This window comes from Triturus cristatus, chromosome 1_1 (assembly GCF_964204655.1).
Source record: "Triturus cristatus chromosome 1_1, aTriCri1.1, whole genome shotgun sequence".
NCBI classification, from domain to species: Eukaryota; Metazoa; Chordata; class Amphibia; order Caudata; family Salamandridae; genus Triturus; species Triturus cristatus.
In genome coordinates, this window is record NC_140579.1 from 90,560,475 (window position 1) to 90,588,361 (window position 27,887).

At 45.1% G+C, this 27,887-nt stretch overlaps 1 protein-coding gene across 1 annotated transcript; it reads left to right on the forward strand.

Moving 5' to 3' along the window:
• Positions 1-718: 718 nt before the first annotated feature.
• Positions 719-25,385, forward strand: LOC146869572 (small ribosomal subunit protein eS10). The gene is made up of 6 exons (XM_085606331.1): positions 719-871; positions 20,211-20,360; positions 21,531-21,702; positions 22,569-22,646; positions 23,291-23,346; positions 25,300-25,385. The coding sequence occupies exons 2-6, from the start codon at positions 20,211-20,213 to the stop codon at positions 25,339-25,341; spliced, it is 498 nt and encodes a 165-aa protein (XP_085462457.1). The 5' UTR covers positions 719-871; the 3' UTR covers positions 25,342-25,385.
• The last annotated feature ends 2,502 nt before the right edge of the window (positions 25,386-27,887 follow it).

Consider the following 27,887-nt stretch of genomic DNA (forward strand, 5'->3'; position numbering starts at 1 on the left):
CATAGGAAACGAACATCCAATCAAAATAAACTCCCACGAAGTTAAGCACTGTGGCTAGGAATTATGATGGAGGTTCAGTTCAAACGAGATAGTCAAAAACTGGATGATGAGCAAAAATGCAAAGAAATTCTTTAAATTTAAAAATTCAATCCAGCTCGTAGGTTCGAAAGAAGGTGCTTCCTTAGATCGTCGCCAGTTTGTTAAGTGAATCCAATAGTCGTATTATGATTCAAGACAAGATTTAATCCATAAATAAGGAAAAGGAAGCACCGCTGGTTACACAGCTTCAAGCTCCAGCAGACCTCCCACAACTGTCGCCTCTTGGTTCATGGGACCGATCACGTTCTATTCTAGAACACTGTGATCGTGCCATGAACCAAGGGTTTATAAAATAACACGCATATGATCTCGTGCATGCAAGCACGAGATAAAGGAAAAGCAGGTTATCACATATAACACAGTGAATTACCATTTGCAACCACTCGTACACCCAAACAACTCAAGATATAATCGTTCAGCTGCAATTTCATCTAAGGCTTTGCACTCGAGTTCCCCGAACCCCAAACAAATTACAAGTCTCCAATTCTATTGGATATTTGAACACGCAGTACGTGCATTTCCAATCAGGCAATGCGAAGGCCGCCTTGCGCTTGGGTCCTGGGAGAGAAGGCTAGACGTGCCGTACTGCGCATGCTCCTTGCGAAGACCGCCTTGCGCTTGGGTCCTGGGAGACAAGGCTAGACGTGCCGTGCTGCGCATGCTCCTTGCGAAGACCTTCTTGCACTTGGGTCCTGGGAGAGAAGGCTAGACGTGCCGTACTGCGCATGCTCCTTCTTTCCTTCCGGTTCCGGGCCTACAGGCAGCCGCAGATGTGAGTGTATCCGGCCCCCTCTATTGAATAGGCGGGCTCGTTAAGCTGCCAGAATTCCCGAGTATGCCGGGGATATGTTACGCTGCCGCCCGCGAGGTTCGGGTCCTAGGCTGGAGTAGGCTGTTGACTCCTGCGTTAGAGACGAGTACCCGCTCTCGCAAACTGATATGATTATTCGTATGGTCACGTACTGCTCGAGCGGGGTGCGGTGCTGGAAGTGTCCGGCGGGGGGTTCGCAGTTAACTGGGGCTATGGCGTTTGAAACGGGGGCAAGGAAGAGTGAGGGTTCCTGCATGCAAACGGACTCTGGGCATCCATGGGGTTTGTAGTCTGACCTCCAGTACCTTCTTAAACTGCGGGCAGTTTGTAAAAAAAAAACTAATTTTCTGCTTGCGTGTTTACTAAGTCCTCATTGGTTACTCCATACTTTTAGATCTTTATAAATAATCATCGGAAAGCAAGGTAGGACGCTTCCTAATGAAAGCAGATCCCAGAACTTCCGCATCACATCAGTGGATCACGTTTTGTCCACAGGATGTTTCATACGGGGGTGGTCCTACATGCATGTTTTATACGTAGAGCGAACCACTAGTACATGTTTTGTAAACTGCACAAAAGCAACTCTACTTCCGGGTTGGTTCTTAATATTCGCGTCTACTTAACGTGGATAATTCATGTGGCAATAGAACGGGTGTCGGTGGATGGGCTCTACTTTACCTTGACTTTCGTGCGTGTGGAAATAGGACGGGTGTCACTGGGTGTGCACTTGGCCGCAACTGTGCAAATGCAGAGCTGAATAACCTATAATGTCGATTGAGTATCTTTGCATTTACGTAGTCTTTTCTAGGTATGGTAACTTAGAACTAAAATAAACGTGATCCGAATTAAGGCTCAGTATACATTTTATGGCGCAAGATAATTGGGCTGTCCGCTTGTGACATCAGTATTGTTCACTTGTACATTTGTGACCCGGGGAGTAATCGACGAGCATTTCTTTATTGGCCTTTTACGTTTAGGTCTAGTTGCATGTTTTTTAGCGTGGTTATGAAACTGGTTTGCGCCTACTGACACTTAAGCATCGGGCATATACAGTATAGAATGCTTGATGTAGTGGCCCTATTTTTCTTATGTTGCAGTGGGGAATTGAAGGCCTATTTCCAACGGGTGCACACAATCATCTGCGCATCAATCAAACAATTTATAAAGCGCGCTACTCACCCGCTAGGGTCTCAAGGCGCTGGGGGGGGAGGGGTCCGTTACTGCTCGAAAAGCCAGGTCTTGAGTTGCTTCCTGAAGGAGAGATGGTCCTGGGTCAGCCGTAGGTGGATGGGGAGGGAGTTCCATGTCTTGGCCGCCAGGTAGGAGAAGGATCTTCCTCCGGCGGTGGCTCTGCGAATGTGTGGAACGGTGGCGAGGCTGGTCGATCGCAGCTGGCGGGTGGGCGTGTAGAAAGTGAGCCGGTTGTTGAGGTACTTGGGGCCCAGGTCGTGGAGAGCCTTGTGTGCGTGGCTGAGGAGTCTGAACGTGATCCTCTTGCTGACGGGGAGCCAGTGCAGGTCTCCCAGGTGGGCGGAGATGTGGTTGTGGCGGGGGATGTCCAGGACGAGTCGTGCGGCGGCCTTCTGTATGTGTTGGAGTCTTTTCTGTAGTTTGGCTGTGGATCCCGCGTAGAGGGTGTTCCCGTAGTCCAGTTGGCTGGTGACGCGTGCCTGGGTGACCGTCTTCCTGGTTTCGGTGGGGATCCATCGAAAGATCTTTCGGAGCATGTGAGAAAGTGGCTCTGTATATACTGTTCCTTAATAGGTACAGGGTGTACAGAGTCCACAGTCCCCAAAGGTTTGGCAGAGGCTAAAGTTAGATATAACCTTACTCTCTAAAGTGGTAGCTTGGTCGAGCAGTAAGGCAACATCGGAGGACAGTGTAAAGCATTTGTTGTACACACTCAGTCAGCAAATGGTAATACACACTCAATAACTGAACTCTAGGCCAATGGTTTATATATAAAAAATATGCTTGTTTTATTTTAGAACCAACAATAGGTATTAAAGTATACTTTCTCAGAATGAGATGCTTTGTATAAATACTTTTGTAAACAGTTACAAGTGGTTGCAATAGGCAACACTATTTTAAACACAATAATGCATTGAATTCAATGGAAGTTTCAAGTTATTTGCAAACAGATTACTTTTAGGATTACTTTTGGAATTCCAGGACTGGATCCTAGATTCAGTCTTGGGTTGGTACTTAGAATCAAGTGATGAAAGTCAACTTAATTACTGTGATGATTTTTAAACAATATTTAGCTATTTCAAAAGTTGACAGAAAATATTTCAGAGCAAACAGTCAATGATTCCCTATGGAAGAAAATGCAAGTTACAGGTGCAGTATGTTCTCGTTACTTTTGTAATCCAGTACTGGGTGCCTCGACTCAGTACTGGGACCTTTATCCAAAACAGGTAAGTAATTACGTTTTCAGATATTATATGATTTTTAAGGAATATTTAAAGATTGCAGAAATTGACAGAAGAAATTTCATAGAAAAACAGTCAATGGTTTCCTATGGGAGAAAATTGAGTTACTGGTAAGTACAGTTGTAAGTAGTTTTCAGAGTCAGTGCTGGGCACCAAGATCCAGCACTGGGAGCTCACCTAAGAGCAGGTGAGTAATTTCGTTTTCGTTACTCGGCTGATTTTTGGTGAATATTTTAAGATTTGAAAAGTCCACACTTAAAAGAAATTTCAGGAAAAAGCCAGTCAATGTTACCCTATGAGGAAAATAGTTATCGGTTTCAGGGTAAGTACTCGACTGGCAGAGTTGAGGTTCTGGGCATAGACACAGGGGTCCCCCAGGGTCAGGTAGGTACAGTTGGTTCACCCTCAGCGACTCTAGGGCAGCCGGGTGCAGAGAGAGTTAGGCCCAATGTTATCCTATGAGGGATAGGGGGGCCTTGGTTGGTGGCTGCTGACTGGCAAGCCACGCGGCTGTGGGAGCTGGGCTCCTGGTCACTTACTCAGGGCAAGTGGGGAAGTAGGTAGGTGTAGAGTTTTCACTGCCAGGGCCACTCGGGCGGCTGGGTGCAGAGTGCTTTTGAGCCTTCGGGCGCTAAATTGATTTCAATGGGAAATCTCAGGTTTAGAAAAAGACTGCAAACTCGGGGACGAGGACTCTTCAGGTGCCACCACCACTTCGAGAGGTAAGTTGGGTAGTTGGAGGATAGGTAGGTACCCCGGGAGTGGGCACAGGGGGCCGCGGGGCGCCACGTGCAGGGGTGCCTTTTGGTGTCGGGAAATCTTAACCTCTGTTGATCGCGGTAGGGGGGCACCTTGTTCTGAGGCTGCAGGCTTCTTTAGGAGGGTCGAGGGAGGTCCTTGGGTGCCGGACTCGGGGTCACAGTCGCCGTGGGGTCATCCTCGGGGTCTTTGTCCACTCCGGCACTGGCCAGGCTTGGCTGGTGCAGAGTGTGCTGGGTTCGCGGTTCCGGGCTGCTGCCAGGGATTGAAAATAAGTTCTTGAGTAGAGCCTCTACTCATGGGAGTCCCAGGGGCTTAGAGCCAAAAGGTAGCCAGGTCCTCCGGGGTTTGTGAGGTTGCTGGCCACAAGAGATGCCGGGTTGGAGCAGGTTCGAGGGTCGACAGGCCGGTAGGGCTGGGGCCAAAGCAGTTGGTGTCTTCTTCTTTTTAGCAGCTGCAGGGCAGGTCTTCTTGCTCTTCTTTGTAGTTTTGAATCTGGAATCTGGGGAAGGAAGGTTCAGGGTGCCCCTAAATACTAGATTTAGGGGCGTTGCAGGTAGGTGAAGGGCAGGGATCAATGGGTCCCTGTCCTGGGGTGGTACACCCCCTATCCTGCCCCTCTCCTGTGGGAGGGGGGCAGTAGCCTAATCCTGATTGGGTAGGGCTTCCCATCTTCAAGATGGCGAGAGTCCGGGGATGTGCTTCACCTCGCCTCCCCCACCTGAGGGGTGGGGTTGGCAGGCTGGCACATCCCCTGTCCTTATTTGGGGTTTCCGGCCAAGCTTCCCGCCAGAGTGGGGGGTTGCAGTGGCCTGGGGAAACTCACAGAGGCGGCATACCTTTGAAGCTTCCCCCTGCCCATCCTGGGGGAGGAGATTTAGCACCTCGCCCAGGATGTGCATTGTTGCAGGCCCAGGAGAGCAGGGGCTCTCCTACCCGGGGGTCCAGCAACATGTCTGGTGTGTGGTAGCCTCAGAGCAGACGTGGATTGTAGGTTAGGTTTAGAGAAGGATCATAGGCCCTGGGCACCTGATTAGCAGGAGTCCAGGGTACACTCAAAGTACATTCAGCAAAAAGTGGGGGCATACCATGCAAGAAAGATGGCACTTTGTCACACAGCATGCGCAGGGTGTTGAAACAGGATGACGAGACGGCGTTGACTTGTTTGGTCATCGAGAGGGAGGAGTCCAGGATGAAGCCCAGGTTTCGTGCGTGGTCCGTTGGCTTGGGGGTGGTGCAGGGGGCCACCTGGAGTCCCAGGCGGAGGGTGATGATCCCAGGATGAGGACTTCCGTCTTGTCTGTGTTCAATTTCAGGCGGCTGTTCTCCATCCACTCGGCGACGTCTTTCATTCCTTCGTGTAGGCTGGCGGTGGCGGGGTCGTTGGTGAGGGAGAGGATCAGCTGGGTGTCATCGGCGTAGGAAATGATGTTAAGGTTGTGTTTGCGTGCGATGGCCGCGAGGGGGCTCATGTAGACGTTGAAGAGGGTGGGGCTGAGCGAGAATCCTTGAGGTAAGCCGCAGATGACTTCGGTGGCTGCGGAACGGGGGAGGCGGACTCTCTGGGTTCTTCTGGCGAGGAACGAGATGATCCACTCCAGTGCCTTCTCTTGGATTCCGGTGTTGCTGAGGCGCTGTATTAGTGTGCGGTGGCAAACTGCGTCAACGCTGCAGAGCGGTCCAGGAGGATGAGGGCAGCTGTTTCCCCGTTGTCGAGCAGGGTCGGTGGCTGCGATGAGGGCGGTCTCGGTGCTGTGGTTCGCTCGGAAACCGGACTGTGAGGGGTCGAGGGATCCGTTCGTCTCGAGGAAGGCAGCGAGCTGTTTGACGGTCTTCTCGATGACTTTGGCAGGAAAAGGGAGGAGCGAGATGGGGCGGAAGTTCTTGAGGTTGGTGAGGTCCGCTGTCGGTTTCTTCAGGAGGGCGCTGAGCTCTGCATGCTTCCAGGTCTCCGGGAAGGTGGCGGTGGTGAAGGAGATGTTGATGATGTCCCGGAGTTGGGGTGCGATGATGGGAGTCGGCCTTGTTGAAGACGTGGTGGGGGCAGGGGTCGGCAGGGGATTCGGAGTGGATGGTGTTCATCGTGCGGGTGGTGTCTTCGGTGCTGACTGGGGTCCAGTTGCAGAGGGTGGTGGTGGGGGGCGTTGGTTCGGTGGTTGGGTGCGTGGTCTGTGCGCCGAAGCTGTTGTGTATGTCAGCGATCTTGCGGTGGAAGAATGAGGCGAGTGAGTCGCAGATGTCTTGCGAGGGTGTGATGTCGTTGTTTCCGGCGCTGGGGTTGGAGAGCTCTTTGACGATGCTGAAGAGTTCCTTGCTGTTGTGGGTGTTGTTGTCCAGTCGTTCTTTGAATGTTGTTCTTTTGGTGGTGCGGATCAGCTGGTGGTGTATGCGAGTGGCATTCTTGAGGGCTGTCATGTTTTCTGTAGTCTGGTCGTGGCGCCAGACTTTTTCGAGGGTGCGGCAGTTTTTCTTGGATGTTTTGAGTTTGTTGGTGAACTACAAGGCTTTCTTGCTGCCGGGTCTGCTGGGTGGGTTCTTCAGAGGTGCGAGGTCGTCTGCGCAGTTGGTGAGCCACTGTGTGAAGTTGCGGGCTGCTTCGTTGGGGTCCGTTGCGCTAGCAGGAGTGTTCTGGCTGAGGGAGGTGGTGAGTTGGTCGGCGGTGATCTTGTTCCAGCGGGGAGCCTGTTGGGGTGGTGGTGGATCGTGGTTCTCCTGAAGTTGAAGTGGACGCAGCTGTGATCAGTCCAATCAAGTTCGGTGGAGTGGCTGAAGGAGATGTGCTTGCTGGAGGTGAAGACGGGGTCAAGCGTGTGGCCGGCGTACTGGGTAGGGGTGTTCACCAGTTGCTTGAGTCCGAGGTTGGCGAGGTTGTCCAGCAGGGTGGTGGTGTTGCTGTCCTTGTTGTTCTCCAAGTGGAAGTTGAGGTCCCCTAGGAGGATGTAGTCAGAGGAGGTGAGGGCGTGCGGGCTGATGAAGTCTGCGATATGTTCGCTGAATTGTGTGCGTGGTCCCGGGGGTCTGTAATTGAGAGTGCCTCTGAGGGTGGTCTTGGGGTCGGTGTGTTATCTGGAAGTAAAGGTGCTCGGCGGCGGGGAGGGTGTCGTCGGAGTTGGTCGTGATGCGGATGGTGTTCCTGTGGATGGACTAAAGCCGGAATTTTACCACAATTAGTGGTACATTGGTAGGGCAACAGTATGCCAGTGGACTAATGCGCTGAACCAGCAGATGGCTTAGGCAAGAGATGCCTCTGTACAGGGCCGTTTCTAGGTGTTTTGCTGCCCTAGGCGAGAATTGAAAAATGCCGCCCCCCCCTTTTTATTACCATTACACTATCCCCCTGTCATCCAGGCTAGAAGGATTAATGCATTAGATATGAAAGGACTTGTATTAAACATTAAACAATAAAATACTAAGTAGATCTTAAAACTGTGCGGATGGCATGATGCTGTTCCTATGCATTATTCATTGTAAATCTTGCATAAACCTCACGTGTTTCAACATCCATTCTAGATCATCACATTGCATACAGGTGGGCCAATACTTAAACTATGTTGCCTGTACATAACTGCTTTATTCTTTTAACTGTGAAAGTGCCACAACTCAAGTAGTGAAATATCACACACAGGAACTCTGCATACAAGGAGCACTGCACATTATCAACCTAAAACATGGTAATTAACTTCAGTTTTGAATCTGTATCAGGCACAATTCTATGTTCACCTCTACCTACTACCTTCAGTTGTAGCCATAGCTGATGCTCCTCAACACCTTGTTAGCTGCCCCAAAAATTAAGTGACTGTCAGCTGACTCATGGACACTGCCACAGACAGGCACTGGGCAAGACTCATCCTCTCCGGCAGTCACTGTGAGCCAGCACTGGCGGTGACGGGTAGGTTACGAACCACCTCAGGCAACATGAAACTATAGCTAATGGGCTAGCCTGTGATACCGCCAAGAGCTGATTGAAGCACTAATACCTGTAGCTCTAGGTTGCTCCACTGTGACGATTGCACACCTTAGTGGTGCCAGACCCAGATAGTGATAGTATCACCCTCTGTACACTGTAGATAGAAACACACACAGGTCCTGACGAAATGCCATAAGGGCATGAAACATGTCGACCACTAGAGTAGGAGACAGAGACAAATACAAGTCACACTAACTGTCCATCGTCCTCTAACTTTTTAATGAGGTGGACAGCTGTCCTAAATAAACACATTCAACAGACTATCCAACCTTTTTTTAACTCGCTCTACTCATCTACACTCCTTCAGGCCCCTCACACCCACGCACTCAACGGCAAGGAACAAAAGATCTCCGCTAAAGAGCCCCTTCACGGGTGCCCGTCGGACATTGCTCCGCCGGCCCGACGAGGAGCAGGCCCAAATGATGAAGCATGACACCTAGCTTGCTGGGTGTGTGAGGGCATTAGTTCTGAATATGGGAATTCCCCTTCCCTACAGGTTCATTGAGTCCAATCAATATCGACGGATTTGAGAATTGACCTCACTAACAAATCATCCTCTTAAGGAACTGCATACCCTTTCTAAATATAGTCCATCTGGGGCATGTATGCTGGACCTCATGTAAAAGCCCTTCTGTCCTCCCCCTTTTGTTAATAGACTGAGCCAGCAGCCATAGTGCTGTAATCTATTAAAAACAAGTCTAATCAACCCCAATAAAAATCATAATTACCCGGAAAGCGGTCCGTGCTACCTGCCCAGCCTTGCAAGGGCTCTCAGCGAGGGTTGCAGGACACTGGAAGATTTATAGGTAGGTGCTCAAACACGAGGATGGGAACAGAAGAGGTAGCTAAGAAACGCCAAGTGCAGGAGAGAGAAATGCAAGGCGCTGAGAAACATTGGTTCCTAATATGAGCAGTCTAGAAACATGCTGGGCATAGGAAGGAGCTGAGTACATTAGGCAAACGTCAGAGCATCCTCCGGTGCATGGTCGGATGCAGAATTAAGGGCAAAAGGCCGTTCGTGAACAGAGAATAGTTCACAAGAACTGGGAAACTGTGTACATGACAGACGGTATTTTGCTACGGGAGGTGGGAGGATAAATGTTTTCAAGAAGAAAGTATGAACAGAAGGTGATGGATGGATAGACTAAATAGTCTTTAAGAAGAAGGACACAGGAGAAAACATGATACAAAGGAGTCTCTGCGAATATCGAAAGTCTGGCTGGAATCAAGAATTTTTAAAACAAGGAGCTTCTAAAAGCATTAAAGGCTAACCCATGGTGGTGAGGCATTAAGGCTCTCTTTGGGGCGGGAGGGGCAGAGCTTCCCGCTGGTGCCTGCTTCCCCATAAACTCGGTATATTGGGGTACATTCTGCTCGCTAGAGGCAAAGGCACTCCTTTTCCTTATAGTGGCCCTCCCAGTAAATTGTGATACTGACATTAAAATTTGGGGATAGAGAAAATTTGTTAATACACAAAATGTCAATTTCTTTGGTAGTTGTGCTTACATAAAATGGGTGAACCTAGATACTGACTGCTTGTATTGCCGGCCCCATTCAGCTCTTTCCATTGAAAACAGGCGGAGCTATCGTTAGTGCAGTAGGCACAGTGGCACCGGGATCCGGGGATGTGAGGGCTCTCTGCAGCCCAGGTTATGGCTGCCTTTTACTATCTAAATGGCTGGCCATTTTCCTTACTTGTCTTAAGGCCTATGGTACCCCACTGACCCCATTATTTCAGAGTAAATCAACCATCTGAGACAGGAAGGTGGGCCAGTGATTTAGTATCCAAGTTGTTATTGGTCTATCTTCCAGACTAATTCAAATAGGGCCTAACTGTTAGAATTCAAACATGTGCACCTTTCAGCAGCAGTCACAATCTGTGGGTGCTCCAAAAATAACAAAGATGAGCTCTTTAGGACAAGCACAAAATCCGAACATTTTTGGAGGGCCCACCTTTGTATGACTGATCGGTTAAAATGCGTATTGCAGAGAACGGGTAGTACCCATGGTTGGCACTTTCATTTATAACGGGCGTCCTTGCTCCTTGGCTACTACTGCACTCCAAGGAGCTTTTAGTTTCTGGGGATTCCGAGGTGCGAGGGAGGAAGAGTCAGTGGGTTTAAGTCACTCAGTGGTGCATGTGCGCATGTATCATTAATTCAACATTACTGCTTGACTCACGGACAAAAATAATTATACCCTGGTCTTCCCCCTTCCCTCGAACGCACAGATCACACCGCCCGCCTTAGTACCACCATGTCTTCATTTGTAAGTTCTCATGGGGACTGGCCTGTTCTGTAAGTATTATTTTCTTTAATGAGTTTTTCCTACTGCATTCAGGCACGACATGCTTTCCTGCAACTTTCAGGGCAGCTGGGACAATGGGGCCACTTCTTTGAATAGGTCTCGCATTTACATGAGTTTGAGCTATTGGCATTGTAAATAACAATGCCTTTTATTTGTGTTAATTAGCAAAACATAAATAAAAGGCATTGTCATTTACAATGCCAAAAGCTTAAACTCTCGCAAATACGAGACCTATTGCATTGCAGATGCTTAGCGAGCCCTGCTGTGTTGGAGTATGTACTTGAAGCCCCGCCCACTCTCCTTCCATATTTGTCATTGGCTTGTCATTGTCCTTTGTAAATGCTGGCTTCTGATTCGTTATTAGGCTTGTTAGTACCGCCTTGTCTTATTTGTAACCTCCCATGAGGACTGGCCCTTGTACTTCGGTTGTTACATGGTACGTTTTCTTTAGTTCTGTAAGCACTACTTTCTTTAATGAGTTTCTCCTACTGCAGGAGGGTGTCTCGTGCGCAGTTGTGACCACCGGCTTGTTTAACTCATAGCAAACAGGGAGCTCTTCAGGGGCCATGGGAGACAGAAGGGGGCAACTCAGGGATGCCTTCAAGCATTTGGAATGCAATAGGTCTCACATTTGTGAGTTTAAGCCTTTGGCAATGTAAATGACGGCCTTTTATTTGTTTTAAAAACCAAAATCTAAATAAAAGGCATTGTCACTTACAATGCCAATAGTTCAAACTCGCGTAAATGCGAGACCTATTGCATTGCAGGTGCTTGTTTTTAACTGGTACCTGCCAGGTAGCTCAAGCAGTATGGTTTTGAAAGACCTATTGTGAATTTACAAAGAACTTAGTGGGTTTAAGGCCTGCCTGTTGCTTGCCTTTATTTTACTTTGTCATTTATCTGGATGCTTCCAATTCAGTGTCTTTTCCTTGTGTTATTGCTTCTCCTTCTACTTTCGGTGGGAATGGAGTTTATATGTAGTGCTGTCCTTTGTATCCTGTCATTGGTGACAGGGAGAATGTTAGGATGTTGCCAGGTTACGAAGTTGTTTGGCATCTTTTGAAGTGCAGCTTGGGGAGTTGGAGGCTGCTGTGGATCGGCCGGATTTCCCCCCTGCTGTGTAGCTATTTGTACCAATTAACTTCACCACAAATTCAACCGATTGGTCTGCAGGCTCATCACTACAATTATTGGCGACGATCTATTAAGCTACACAGCAACATTCAAGACCCGGCGTGCATCAAAAACATCTAGAAGCGGTAAGACTGTTCCTTTTCGGCTACTTTGATTGTCTCCCGCTTCGTCAAAAAGAAATCCACACCACTTCTCGGCGATCCGATCCTGTTTTACTTTCAAAGTATTCTTCTCAAATACCGACCTTTTACGTACATTCGTCCTAATTCTTCGCACACCATACAAGCCTTACCGGTCACAGCTCACCTTCCGCAAAGAAAGCGCCATTTGTATTTTCAAGCGTGAATAGACAGCATCTGTCTTCAAGAATTTGATCTTTCCAATTAAGCGTTACAGTTGTTCATCGCGCATGCGCAGTAGGCCTCAATTTGCCTGAGCTTCATACGCACTTCACTAGTACGTAGCTGTCGCTTAGCAACAACAAGCCTTGCTCTCAAAGTGATTTCGACAACAAGGAAATGTTCAGTCTTTGCCGATTACGACGATTGGCACGTCTATCACTCAATACAACGTTTTAACGGTGATTCGCACAAAACCAATAACAAATTTTAAAGCAGCATCACGGTGATTCGCACACCTCTACGAATACTTACTCCATTAAAACTCACAATTTTTAAAGCTGAAACGGCGATTCGCACACCTTCAAAGTGCGTATACCAAAAGCATTCAAGAAGCATCACGGTGATTCGCACACTGCTATTTGTAGTCTGTTACGCGTTTTTCCCATGCATTTTTCCATAGGACCTTTAGACACAGCTACAGCCCGAACGGCTGAACAGAGTTGCATGAAATTTGGCAGAGAGGTAGTCCTCAGGTCAAGGAAGTGCCTTTTGTAGGTCTGGTGTAAATCTGTTCAGTAGTTCCTGAGAAAATAGCATTTAAATCAATATATATATCTGAGCCAGCTTACGGTGCGCTTACCGTGTGCTTACGGTAAGCTTACCGTACGCGTACGGTGCCGAGCGCGATTCTGATTGGCTGTTAGATCTTAGTAAACATTCGAATCGTTCGAAACCAGGAAGCGGCGTCCGCCATTTTCTCTCTCGCACTCTGACGGGGAGAGGATAAACAAAGGCCAAAAACATGTAAAGGGACTGGTTAGACAGCTCCTAACCACCTAGCTTTGATGTATGTGTCCCCAAAGTACCCCCTAGGCCAAAAAATCATTTTTATTTTTTTTCGAAAAATCGCCGATTACGCGTACGTTAAAAATGAATAAAAAAAAAAAAATTATCCACACTCTCCCCACCCCGTGTGCAAATGGTGCCCAGAGGGCTCCATTTGTGCATAGCATAACCCATCACTAGAAATGTAAAAGCTTACCTTTCACAACGAAGCGCTGAATATGTTCTCCATGTGCGCACGGTGCGCGAAGCGCATCGTGCGTACATGGCCCATCCACGGCACTAACTGTGTAAAGTGGGCGCGCGGTGCACGAAGCGCACCGCGTGCTCACTGTGCGTGCACGGTGCGCAAAGCGCACCGTGCGCGCACGGAACGAACTGCGTTAAGTGGGCGCGCACGCCGCGAATGGCGTAAAGTAACTTAGCATTTAAAAAACCGTACAAATTCACTGAAAAAACCATAGGTTTCACACACGTTATAGTTAGGAATTAGCATTTAAAAAACCTTGCAAATTCAGTGAAAAAACCATAGGTTTCACACATGTTATAGTTAGCTGGACATTTTACTGATAAAAAACCAATGAAATTCCCCCGTTATAGTTAGTGCAGGCAACTATAACTCACGCGACCGCAATCCTCTGCTGATGACATATGTGTCTTTATGAAAAAAAAATATTTGTAATATATGTATAGCTAAAATTTAATGGAAGAAGACCTGGGCAAATAATTGTCTAAATACAGTATTAGCATCAGCAGAGGATTGCGGTCGCGTGAGTTATAGTTGCCTGCACTAACTATAACGGGGGGAATTTCATTGGTTTTTTATCAGTAAAATGTCCAGCTAACTATAACGTGTGAAACCTATGGTTTTTTCACTGAATATATATATATATATTTTGTCTTTCACTTAAAAAAAAAATCGCTCTTTTTAGTCCACTTTTTTCTCCTTTGCACATTCTTTCTATTTTTGTTCATAAATGGTTTTTACTTTCTTTCCTATATTGTCTTTTCTATTTTGCTTAAATCATGCAATCTGTGACTCATCCTCCCTCTTTTCTTGAATCCCCTGGTGAACCCCCTGTTCGCTGGTAGATATGGTTTGACGCTTTCCAAACCTAACTTGGTGCCATCGGTGCTTCACGATTTAATAGTGAACGGAAAAAATACCTTTTTCTCCATTCCCTGGGATTCGAGGGGAGATCCATCTTCCTAAAATTGATCATCCTTCTGGGGAAGAAATAGACGTTTTCCAGGATACTATCTTGAAACTCAAAACAAGATTTGACAAGCAACCTAGCTTGATGGTCCTTCGGCACAAATTTCTCAAGAGACAACAAGGAGAAGGTGAAGTTGTTGATTCTTACATTTCAGGTCTACGTATGTTGGCTTCCATATGCCAATTTGACACATTTCCTGACCAATTAATTAGAGATCAATTTGTGTGCCACTGCAGAGACAAATCCATCAAATTGTTATCCTTAGCAAATCCCTCTTTGGAAGAAACAATTGAGATTGCCAAGAGTATGGCGACATCTCAAGTTTCACTGAAAGAGCTCGAAGTTAAGCCTGTTGATCCTGTCAATGTAGTTGCTGAGACCAACAAGTCTAAACTTGCTACATCTCAGTCTGGTTTGTCAAAAAAATTCCAAAATAAGTTTTCAAACCGTGCCGAAAATGGTTCTACTTCAAAGAATGAATTCCATAATGCCAAATCTGTTACCTTTGCGATAATCCACCTCATCAAAAAAGGGGAGATATCTAGGAGCGAACGCAATTATTGCAAGGAAACAGGACATTTGAAAAAGTTTGCTTAAAAAAGAAATATCGCAGAAATGTTGCACGTGTCGTAGAATCTGATCAAGAGTCTGATACTGAGGTTGTTTCTGTAATAGTTGATCCACATGATGTTATTTCAAACGTTCATGATTCCTATGATTCCTCTGATTGCATCAACCCTATTGTTGAAATTTGTGCTGGTGATCAGTCTCAATCTACTTGTGGATTCTGGGGCAAGAATCACCATGATAACACAAAACATATTTAATGAGACTTGGGGTGACAGATCATTAGAACCTCCTGATCGCTCCCCTGTTTAATATGAGGGTCGTTAAATTGATTTATTAGGATGTTTTGAGGATGATCTCATGTTCAAGGGGAGTAAAATATGGGGAAAGATCTATGTTACCATCAAAGGATTAAATATTCTGGGGTGGTATCATCAGGCCTGTTTAGAATGATTTTAAGACCAGGTGCAGCAGAACAAGTCCTCGTTGTCACAGACGATCACAATTTGAGAGGTTGGGTTGAACGTTTTCATTCAAGTCTTAAAGAATCTTGGAACTATACAAGGGTTCAGACACAAAATTCTTGTAAAGGATGGAGCGGTTCCGATTAAACATAAACTAAGGGGTGTACCCTTTAGCGTTAGAGACGATCTTGAGTCAGAAATAAAATCACTTTGTGACCAAGGGATCATCGAACCTACAGTCTCATTACTCTGGCTTTCACCTGTGGTCGTTGCGCGCAAAAAATGTGGGCAGTTGCGCGTTTTTGTTGACTTGAGATCTCTAAACCGAGAGATCTGGGTCGATTCCCACCCTTTACCTAAAATTGATGACCTTTTTGCATGTGTAAGGGGTGTCACGTTTTTTTCTCGGAGATTGAGTTAGCAAGTGCATACCATCAGATAGAATTGGATCCTGAGTTGCGTCCCCTCACAGCTTTTCTCACCTTTGGGAACGTTTCAGTACAAGCGGATGCCTTTCGGACTCGCATTTGCAGCATCCGTTTTCCAACGAGTTATGCAAACATGCTGGGAAATATTGAGGGAGTTTTAGTCTTTCAAGATGGCGTCTTGATGCATTCTAAGGATGTCCTGTCGCATGATAATATACTTAAAAAGGTACTTGAGATCTTCCAAAAACGTGGTGTGGTTGTTAAATCTGAGAAGTGTAGTTTTCTTCGCGATGAAATTGAATAGGTCATCTCATTTCAGGTGAAGGTATCAAGCCAAGACAGGGTTTATTAGATGCCATTACACATGCTCCAGCCCCTTTTGATAAAACTGGTGTCAAATCTTTGCTTGGTCTTCTCGAATACTATTCTAAATTTATCCCTAATTATGCTTCTCTTGTATGTCCCATTAGTTCCCTTTTCAGGAAAGGTGTGAGTTTCTAGTGGAACAACAATTGTGCTTCGGCTTTGAGTTCTGTGAAAGAGTGTTTAAAGAATAGCCAGGCTCTTAAACCTTTTGACCCAAGTTTACATTCTTGTATAACAGTCGATACAAGTCTAGTAGGGTTGGGGGCGGTTCTTACACAAAATGAGCAGTATGTTGAACGTACGGTTACTTTTGCCTCCAGAGTCCTGAGAAGCAGTGAACTTCAATACTCAGTCATTGAGAAGGAATTGTTATCATGTTTATGGGCAATTGAGAAATTTCGCCCTTACGTTTGGGGAAGACGTTTCTTGTTGAGGACCGGTCACACACCCTTGGTGAATATTCTCAATTTGAGCACAGGGAATTCCTGTTCCCCAAGAATTTTACGCATGGTGTCACGGCTCATGCAATATCAATTTGATGTTGTACATGTCTCTGGTGGGAGGAATGTCAGGGCCGACTTATCTCGTTTTCTGATTGCGGATGGAACGATTGACTAGTTCGAGGGATTGTAGTGAGGAAGACTCCGACGATTGTCTGATTGCTGCAATCGATCTAATGGAGCATGGTATTGGTTCCGAAGACGATTGGTTGAAAGCTCTTTCTGTTACTTTACAGCAGGTCTGCGAATTTGTAAAATCAGGGTTGCCGAGGGAGCGTGTTCTCCTTCCTAGCCTACAGCCTTACTGGAAAGCTCAGTCTGAAATTTCTTTGGAAGATGGTATTTTGCTCTGTTCTGACAGACTTATTCCTCTGCAGCATCTTAGAATGGGGATTACTCATGCTCACGAGTGTCATTTAGGATCGACACTCACTAAAAGACGTATTCGTGAGTTCTTCTGGTGGCCCTCAATGGATAACCAAATCAATGAGTTTGTTGATACGTGCTCTATTTGTCGATCTGCCGATAAAGGATTAAAAGTTGTTACCCCTCCGCTAATTCCCATTGAGTGTCCTTCTTGTCCCTGGTCAAAAGTGGGTTTAGATATCATGGGGCCTCTTGAAGTATTGCCTGGTAGTGGTCGGTTCATTATTGTCCTTATTAATTATGCTTCGAAATGGCCTGAGATTAAACTGGTCAAGGAGGTTACCACCAATATCATCATTTCCTTTCTCAAGGAAGTTTACATGCGGGAGGGGTTACCAGAGTCATTTGTGACGGATAACGGTACTCCATTCACCATTTTGAGTTTTGAGAATTCCCTTTCATCATGTTACATCAGCCCCTCTTTACATCTTTCAGAGATTGCAGAGGGTCCAGTCTATGGCAGCCAAACTGGCACTGACTAGGAATCGGGGCTCCTCAACCACGTTGGCGCTCCAAGAGCTTCACTGGCTTCCTATGAGGGAAAGGGTCAAATTTAAGTCCCTGTGCATTGTCTATAAAGCAGCACATGGCACTGGCCCAATCTCCCTACAGGAGAAGATTTCTTGGTACAAACCTCAGAGGACTCTTCAGTCCTCGAATGCCTCTTTGTTAAACACTGGCAGGATCAAGAAGGCCAGAATGGGAGGTAGGGCCTTCAGTACCGTGGCTCCACGATACTGGAATGAACTCCCTCTGAATATCAGACAGGCTAACTCCTTGATGGAGTTCAGGCGAAATCTGAAAACCTGGCTCTTCCCTAGGGAGAGGCCTATGGCCTTCTAACCTCTCTACCGCCTGCCTGGCTCCCACTCCTTGATTTCTCACCTTCTTTCTGTCTCGGTAGTTGCACTTTCTGGTTGGTTTAAAAGTACTGTTTCCATCACAGTCCTAGCGCCAAGATACCCGTAGGGTGATAGCTGCGCGGTACAAAAACTAAATACATACATACATACATGTAAAGATTTCACTTTACCATCCCCAATCAAATAGGCTGGTAGAGCGTATGAATAGAGTAGTAGGGGATTGTATTAGGTTGGCCAAGTGTGGGATTATGGACATTGTTAATTCTCTGGAGAGCATGTTATGGTTTTACAGGACCACTCCCCGCTCTACTACTAAAGTCTCTCCTTTTGAACTTCTGAGCGGAACACTACCTTTAAACCCGCCTGGATGAATAAGTGGATCAAAAGTGTTCCTGATATTGATTCACTTATGGAGTTAGTGAGAGAAAATATTTCTTGCTCACAGCACTAACAAAAGTAATGGTCTGACATTTAAAAAAGTGTCAAATTGGTTTCGGTGGGTGTCGGAGAAATGGTGCGAATTAAGTCTCCTCCTTTTCATGTCAAGAAGGGAGAGAGTAAGTTTGGCCCACCTGTTCTTGTTTCCAAGGTGGGAAAGAATTCCATTCAAGTTGAAGGAGGGAAATGTTTCATTTAGCGTTCTCATTTTGTATTTCTGTTCGTGGCTTGTTTTCTTTTTTGTTTTATTGCCAGTTCATGCGTATACTTTTTTTTTTTTTTAAGTGAGAAAGGAGGATATGTTTTGGCTTCTCCTGCTACTTTTGGTGGGAATGCAGTTTAAATGTAGTGTTGTCCTTTGTATCCTGTCATTGGTGACGTCAGGGAGAATGTTAGGATGTTGCCAGGTCACGAAGTCGTTTCACATCTTTTGAAGTGGAGCTTGAGGAGTTGGAGGCTGCTGTGGATCGGCCGGATTTCCCCCTGCTGTGTAGCTGTTTGTACATGTAAACTTCACCACAAATTCAACCTATTGGTCTGCAGGCTCATCACTACACCTTGTTCCATTGTTTTTCTCCCTCATCCGGACCATATATATTTTTTTTTGTTCTATTTTTCTTCTTCTTAATACATAATCTTTAATTATCGCATTTGTACTCTTCCACTGCTGATGTCTAGGTTAAGCCAGGGGTCTCCAACCTTTCTTGTAGGAAGAGCTACTTAAGATCATTTAAACATTTGTGAGCTACTGCCTAATAAGGGATTTCATAAATGAACAGTGAGTTCAAATTACTTGGACTTTACTGCTCTTTAAGTAGCCCATGTCTGCTGCAAGCATACAGCATTAATGGCACAATAGCTGTATCGCAAAGGTTTTAATTTTGGTTCTCTGGGTCAGTTTTGTCCATTTTGCTCTTGAGACTGAGAGGAATATATGGAGGGCGAGAGACTGATAACTAGAGAGAAAAAAGGAGAGGGAGAAAGGAAAGAATGGCAGAGAAACAGGACAAGGAAAATAAGAGAAGCAGAGACATTAAAATGAAATTGGAAGAAAAAACAGTGAAATGACGAAGGAAGTAGAACAGAAGGAACATGAGACAAAGGAAAAAAGTGAACGAGGAAAGTGGGAAGGAAATGATAAAATGGGAGGATAGAGTACAAAGAACTAAAAAATAGAAACTGACAAACGGTTGAGGAAGCAAAGGAAAAACAAAGTACATAAAGCAGATCGAACAAAGATGAAGAAAGAATAAACTAAGAGGTAAAGAAGGAGAAATCAAAGGTTAAAAAATAAACAGGACAATAAGGAGGGAGAAAATTGAAACAAAAGAAAGTTATTGAAAAAAATAGAAGAAAGAAAAGCAGAGGACAAGAGGATAAAAAGAATGAAGTAAATAATGGGAAATGACGGGAAAGGAGAAAGGTAGAGGTAAAAAGTACAGAGAATTGTCAGAAGTGGGCAGGCTGCATCACCCCGAGCTTACAAGCCCTCCCAGAAACGAGGACAGGGTTTTAAATGGCTTCCTTATCAGGTGGTAAGCAGTATATTCTCAAGTCTGCTGATTGGCAATTATCATGTGTGGTAGCAGCGAGCTACTGTTAGTTTGCAATCACCTTTTTGAGACCCCAGGGTTAAGCACTTCATGTGTGTTTTCCAGTTCTTTCCCAGGTGTGCTTCTCCCTCTTTTAACCATGCATGCTGGTGTCTCCCCCAGAGTGCCCCCTCAGATGGCTCTGCGTACATTATTTCACTCCCACCCTTTTTTTTTTCCTTTTCTTTTTTTTTTTACATCTTTAGAAGGCTTTAGCAAAGCAAATAAGTCATAAAGGTGAAACCTATTTGCTTTTGCCAGTGCTTGTTTACATTGTGTGAAGCATGTTCCGTAACATGCCGTAACCAGAGAAGTTTTGTGCTAGTTTGACACTGGAGTCTACATAGCCCTGTTTGTGACGTGCAAAATCCATTAGAATATTGCTAGTGCAATAAATTACCAAACCTAAACTTATTAAAACTTGTATGTTCTCAGTTTATCTGCCTCTGTGCAGTGTTGTTGCTCGGAGAGACTTTTGTTTGTGGTCAGAATTTTTCTCTCCTTACTTCGATGTTGTACTTTACAATTTCAGTCAATTGAATGCAGTAAATCTGTTTGTGATCTGATAACCACACATCACATTTTCTTGGGGAGGAGGGCAGCTACTTTAAATTGGGGTGTAAAAGTGGCTCTATGATGTTTGTGTTCTGTTTCAGATGTTGATGCCCAAGAAGAACCGAATCTCTATCTATGAGCTCCTGTTCAAGGAGGGAGTGATGGTGGCTAAGAAAGATGTCCATATGCCCAAGCATCCGGAGCTGGCTGACAAGAATGTCCCCAACCTACATGTCATGAAGGCCATGCAGGTACATTGAGAGTTGATGAAAATGGCTTGGAATTGATCACCTTTGGTTTAAAATGTCATGGGATTTGATTTTCTGTAGTGTTCATGTGGTTTAAGCCATTTTTGATTTCGACCAGATGCAGTAGTCTTGATTAAGTATCTGATCAACGTTAGACACCGAATTGATCTTGCATCAGCAATTGTAGCTTTTAGTTTGAGATTCTTTATATTGGCCACAGTTGTCGTTTCAGACAAGCACCTTTTGTTTTATTTTTTTTTAATAGATTTCAGGAGCTGTGGTGTACATAAAGGCAGAGTAGTTTATTGCTGCTTAAGTCTAATCTGAGATTGATGGGTTATTTAAGTGACTGAACGTATTATTCTTTCAGCCAATAAAATCTTGAGTGGGTTGCTGTGTATTAACTGGCTATTCATGGAGTTCATGTCGGCCCCTCCTTGAAGGCATCTTGAATAGTATCTGATTAGTTTACAAAGGCCGTTGCAGTTAATGCAAGTTAGTAGTACAACTGATCTTGACCACAGAGAACCTCTTAGAGGTTGTGGGACTAAGGGTGTGATCTTCTGGATCGCTTTAGGTTGTTTAGGGCATGACCATTTCAGCAGGATGTTGGGGTTTTTAACCAGGGATTGACGTGAAGACCAGGGCTATGGAATTTGAAGCGGTGCACTTTTTGCATGTTTAGTCCATGGTGTGTAAGCAGGATAATGTACTGGCCAAGTTTAAGTGTAGGGGCAGACAATGAAAAGATAGCAACGTTAGTATGCTTTGGGCTTGTGTATGTTGCGGTTTTGATGGCATGCCATGAACTACGGGTGGTAAACAGTCAGAGGGTGGCGCCTGTTGAAGTGGTAAATGAAGTCAGATCAGTTATATTTGCAAGTGCTTACCTGGCTTGTGAGCAGATTTGGATCTGTCATGGTGAAGGATAATTAATGCTGGATTGAGCAAGAATCTGTACAGCAGTGAAATGAGATTGCATAGTGGTACCCAGTTGCACAGTCTGGCAAAGCAGTTCATCTGCTTTATAGATATTTATTATGTACACTAAAAGTGCCCGGCATCTGTTTGGTGGTAAATGGATTAATCTGTGGACTGGTTGGTAGACTACACCAACTGTAAATTGAAAGCAGGATTAGTAAAATGATCTGTTATGCATCTGCTACTTTTCAGTCTCTAAAATCACGTGGTTACGTGAAGGAGCAGTTTGCCTGGAGGCATTTCTACTGGTATCTGACCAATGAGGGCATCCAGTACCTAAGAGATTTCCTGCATCTGCCCCCTGAAATTGTACCAGCTACCCTGCGCAGAAGCCGCCCAGAGACTGGCAGACCAAGGCCCAAAGGTATAAAAATTGTGAATTATTAATTTCTTAAGTAATCTGGTTTAAAACTTTTTTTAAACCAGGCAGTCAAGGGAGCCCCCACCCCTAGTTGAGGAAGTGTGGGGGGTGGGGGTCCCTTGAGTGCCTCCACCTGCAAATGCCAAAGAATTCTTGGTTAACTCCAGACCTAATTAGTGGCCCAATTATTATTAAAGATAGTTAAAAAAATTGCACCCATGGTATGTCTTTGTCTTTGAGCAGATTTATGGCTTTCATGAATCCACAAGAATTTACTGTTGTCGGCCAGGAGATAGCACTTCTAGAAAATATGTGTGCTGCTTTTTCGCATGAGCAAATATGCAGGCGTAGATTTGCTCATGCGAAGTTCTGTTGAGCGTTTACAAGTTCACTTTCCCTCCAACCACTTTTCTCCCATCCCTGGAAGAAGTTATCTCCAGCTCCAGTATATGGATATGTGGAAAGATGGCAAAATAATGAAATTGATGAAGAGTTCAAACCCTATTTTAGTATTAGCCCTGGCATAATCGGAAGGGCAAAATATCAGAGCTTTCATATGAGAACGCTGCCATTATTTTTCACTGCACTGTGGCACCAAACGGACATGTGGATTTCTTTACAGGGCAGGCAGATTTATGAAGCAACTTGTCAAATGGGCAAGTAGATATCTCATTAAATTCCACACCCCTGATAACTGGCTCTCGAGAGGTTTGAAAGGGTTGTGCAATTTCCATCCTCCCAGGCATGATTAATAAATGTTTAATCAATTCAGTGAAATTTGGAAAACTTGGTGTTGGCATTATTGTAGTACAATAACCATGGTATTTTGTGAGCTGTTGTCTTATAAGTTGATTCACTTTTCTTTTTAGGTCTTGAAGGTGAGCGCCCTGCACGTCTCAACCGTGGTGAGGCTGATAGAGACACTTACAGACGCACTACTGTTCCTCGTAAGTATTTCTGAATGATGTTTTTGTTCTTCATTGATTCTGCAGTCTTCATAAATTTATCAACGTATACATTCGGTGTAACGCATCTGCATCCAGATACGAGATGATAAATGTGATTACTTGAGTAGGTTCCTTAATCTGGTTCCAGTGATTGCTTAGTGCCGTTGTACGCTGCTTTAAATGTGAATTGCTTGGTTTGTGTGTGGGACACAATTACTTCTGGTTCTTTATATATATATATATATATATATATATATATATATATATATATAAAAAAAACTTGGGGACTTCAGGATCGCAGTGCCTTAGCTAGTAATGGGGAATTTTGGTTATGGTGCACACAGTTGCATTTGTTTAATTGCCATCGGTGAGAAGTTACAAGTCTCCTATAGAATTGAGATGCCAGAATTTAGTGTGATGCTCTCGACCTCCTTGCTTGATGAAGCAGTCGTACCAGGTTTTCGGGGTTGATATTAGCGTGAAGAGTAAATAGGGTGTGCATGAGGCAAGCCCCCTGGAAAAATACAGAGTAGCTTTGTATTTGGCTGAAGTGATCTTTTTGGTATGGGATGCAGTGATAAGTGGTGTTGCGAGGTCTGTTCCTTGGGTGATCGTTTGTATTAATGAGAATTTCCATTTTACAGCTGGTGCTGACAAAAAGGCAGAAGCTGGTGCTGGAGCTGCAACAGAATTCCAGTTTGTAAGTATTTATTCTGTGCCCCCTAATAAACTTCTGAGTCGTGGCCATGCTATGTTCGAGTTAAATAGAGGTGTATTTTTTTAAATTGGGGATTCTAATAATTCTCTCCTAGCCCTTTTCCTGCAATGACTGGCTTGTTAGCGGATGTAAATTCAGGTACTGGTCATGAAATGCCTTTGTCCCTTAACCTGAAATACTGCCACTTGACCTTCCAGCATGCATCAGCACCATTCATTTACCACAAAAGTAGAATCATTCTTTACTCCTGATGGTTCTAGAACTATTTTTTATTATTAAAACCATATATATCCACAGCTTTGTCTATACTAAAGAATTTACCCACGCTTAAAATGCAGCAAATCTAGCTTTTAAACCTGTTGGGTCAAATGATCTTATACAGATCTCCGTGGAAAGAGCCTGCATTGCAGTGTTGGTAAGTACTAGGGCTTAGTGCTGCAGATAGCGCTATCTGCAGGGCATATAATGTCCCTTGATTGCGATCCGAAGTCTTAATTGCAAAGAACTGGAGACTAACTTTGGCACCTGTCCAGTTAGATCTTCCTCAGCAAACTACTTTATGTGAAGTTGGTAGCTTATTTCTTTGGGGCATTGAGATGATGTGCTTGGATCTGAGAAATGCCCTCTTTTAAAGTACTGATTCTGCTACTGTGTCCAATTGCACCTAGACTAGTGTCTCCCATGTAACTAGATTGACATTCCTGTGTTCCTCTTTAAGAGGCACTCGTTCCTGTGGTAACTAGAGTTAAGCAGTGTCATATTGAGATACAAAAGCAATGTTAAAACTAAGCCAGATAAGGTTTGGTCTAGTTCTCATACTATACTAAATTGCTTGAGATTGGCTTCTTGACGCATGGCTCCGCTCCTGCATGCATAAGCAAATGGGTGTATGCGTCTCCCCAGCCGTTCAGCACAATAGAGCGGAGTCTGTCAGCTTCAAGTTTGAAGATTTCCCTCCTGGAACCTCCTTTTCCCCAGAGCCTTTTATCATGCGATGCGCCATTAAAAGTCCAGTGCCAATGGGATTTTCCAAGATACCATGATTATCTCTTCTGGCTCTACCTGCTGACATTGAGCAAACTGTGAGGTGTGTTTGATTTAGTGATACGTAACTGACCACAGTCAGACTTGAGTCTGGCTCAACGTTGCACCTGTAGTAACCCAGCTCACATCAGACTCCTTCCACCCTCTCAACCGCGATGTTCTTTTGTGAAATAAACATGTCCACTTCGCACAAACGATGAGCTTTTCATGTGAAAAGATGCAGGCATATACAAGGGACACTAGAAAACCCTGTGGACGCCCAAACTGTTGTAGGAAGGAAACCATCCATTTGTCAACCCAGCAGTCTCTAGAAATGGATCTCAAAGTATTTTGGTTGTGAAGTTATGGTCCTTTTTTACGTTGATGCCCATCTTTGCTTCATAATAGCCCTTGAATGCTTAGTGCTTTCCTCTTAACTGCAATGGGCTTGTGAGCTATTGGATTATGAACCGCCTGTCTCCGAATGCCTACAATTTGAGAACATCTAGAACATTGGGATTCTGTCATCCTTGGCCTTACCAAGAAGATTGTCACTAGGTTTAATAGCTTGAAAGTTGTCCTTTAGGTTGCCAAGGTGTGCATGAGGGATGCAGTTCATTGTAGCTTTGTGTGGTGTGGATCGCCCCCTTAGAAAGCCTGGGTTTGCTGTATAGGAGTCTCCTTTAAACATTCATGAGTGCCTGCTTTGGGTTTTTGGGAGCGGCATTGGGTGCTCAGGTGGCTGTGGCTTCAGAGAGCATTCTAATTACTACATCTGTGGTTTGAAGTTTCTAGAGGTTCATTCTTTGAAATGACTTGGGGGAAATCTGTATCTACATATGAATATAAGCAGATTTATGAGCCATGTGAGCTTTCTGTACTGACAAGTTTTTTGTTTTTTTTTGCTTGCAGCGTGGTGGATTTGGTCGTGGACGTGGCCAGCCTCCTCAATAAATTCTCTTTTGGATTTGTGTAAAATAAAGATTTTGAAAAAGCAATGTCTGCTTTGTGAGATCTCTACTTCCTGCCTTACAGATTCGGGGGGTGGGGGTGGGATTTAGGTTTTTCTGGATTAGGTACAAGTGGTTGGGATAAGACTGTATGTATTTGAAACAATGACTATTTTTGCTTGAAACATTTTAAATTTGTTGAGTATAAAGTTATGCTTCTTGAGACTTAAGTACACATTCAATCGTGGTTGGTACAGAAACCTAAGATTAGGATGGATATTTGCATATGGGTGTAAGGAACACCAAGGAAAGTTAATTATTTTTCTATTTGTCATTGATGCTTTAATATTGTCATTTAGGGAATTTAAAGAGGCTGTTAGGTGAATGTTGCAAAGACGTCAAAAACCCAGATGACATCCAGCAAACTTTTGAGAATTGTTGTTGCTGACTGCTCAGTTGTATTGATGACGAACGTCTTTTGTTCTCTACACTGGATGGTCTGTCTGATCCATTTTAGGAGGACATGGGGCAGACAGGTAATAGAGCGCCACAGCAATGAGTCCTGAGCTAGTTGGCATCTGATGTCCTGCTATGGCTCTGCTAACTGGGTCTAGTATAACCCTTTCAGCATTTGACTCTGATGCAGCGTTGGCTAGCAGTCTCCAGGTGCTCAGTGGGGTTATACGGTTTCTGCGCTCAACGCCACCCCACAGCAGTGCAATAAGGTCAGTGTCCAGCCCAGTGTTAGTGCTTCTCTTTATATAATAGATAAATACTTGATTGCCCAGCAAAATGCGACACTACGTTCACGTTGAAATACCCAACTTGCAGGTGCAAATCTTACATTCTTCAAAGTGGTTGCTCCCCTACCCTCTAGGCCACAGCTTTCCAAACTTTTCATGTTGGTGACACTTTTTGGAGATGCATCATTTTGGTACACAGTAAGGCAGTGTAGCGAGCATAGCAAGCGAGCCCGAACCACTTAAGGGGAGGTTTGGGGTAGTTCTCTGTCTCTCTCCCTCGGTCTGTCTGTCTCCCTCCCTCGGTCTGTCTGTCTCCCTCCCTCGGTCTGTCTGTCTCCCTCCCTCGGTCTGACCCTTTCAGATGGATCGTGTTTATGTGCCGCTCTGGCAGGCAACGGGTAGTGTATTCCTGTGCTGAGGTGCTCCTGCAGTTTTAGGTTCTAATTGGCATCACAACGAGAATGAGGATGTGGCCAGAGGCGCCGACAGTGGAACTGGAGAACCAGGTTCAAATCCCGACATCGGCTCATCATCCTGTGATTCAGGACAACTCCCTTAACCAGTGGTGCTTAAAAAAAAAAAAGGAAGCTTTAATGCAAATGTTCTGATTGTCATGTAAAGCGCTTAAATGTCCATGGCACAAATTCATGCAATATCAAACTGCCAAAACCTAGGCCCTGCACCTATGACATTGGAGCTGATGCTTGCCATGTCTCCTATGTAAGGAGGCAGTTTGATATTGTGGGTTGCCGTGCCCTCCATGGCACGGAGATAGCTCTTCTGGCATTCACTGAGGAATTAAAAGCCTTATCAGATAACGGAGGAGCTGCAGCCATTGTCCTGCTGGATTTCAGTGCGGCCTTTGATACCGTCAATCATGCCATACTGAAAGATGGATTGAAGGAGATCGGTATCAGGGACAAAGCTTTGGATTGGCTCTTACCTGGACGACCGATCCTTCCAAGTTATGGAAAAGGACTGTCTCTCAGACCCCCGGCCCATAAAATTCGGAGTGCCACAGGACTCTTCCCTTAGCCCCACCAGATTTAATATTTATGTAAGACAACTAGCCTCTATAACGCAGGAGTTCGGCATTTCAGGTTTGTCGTATGCCGACGACACGCAGCTGATCGTCTCTATGCCAAGCACTCCCAACCAAGACAATCTTCAATTGGTTCCATGTTTGACCAAATTATAACCCTGGATGTCAAACAATTACCTTAAATTGAACGGAGAAAAGACCGAACTGGCTTAACCTGCCTGCTTCCTTCTTTTGTTCCCTAGAGGGGGTCAGAAGGATTTATTTTGTATACTAAACGGTGCAGTGGCAAAGCTGTATCTACCCCGGTCGCAGGATGGGCTGGCTTTACCCAACCTGGAGCACTATTTTCTGGCGTTCCAGATACTATGGGTGGAGGAGCTACACCTGGCGGATTCAGCTGAACCGGAGTCCCCATATTCCCTGGACAGGATTCTCTTTTTATTCCATCCTTGTAACAGATCGCATGAGTAGCTTCCACTTCTACTCCAGATTGCGCAAAAATGTTTCCGTAGGGCATTACGCCTTAAGATAGACGTGTGATGTCCTTGTTGCAAAATGTTGAATGCGGATCTGCTACGTATGCTCTGGTCCTGCCACAAATTGCAATCGTACTTTGGAGGGGCTGGTCCATGCGCTGGCCACCAGTACAAATAGGGAACTACCACAGATATGGGAGGCATGTATAACAGGGATATTCCCTTGAAGTAAAAAGCACAAAACCTCTACTAGGTTTTTAGATCTGGGCCTGGTTGTGGCCAAACGGCT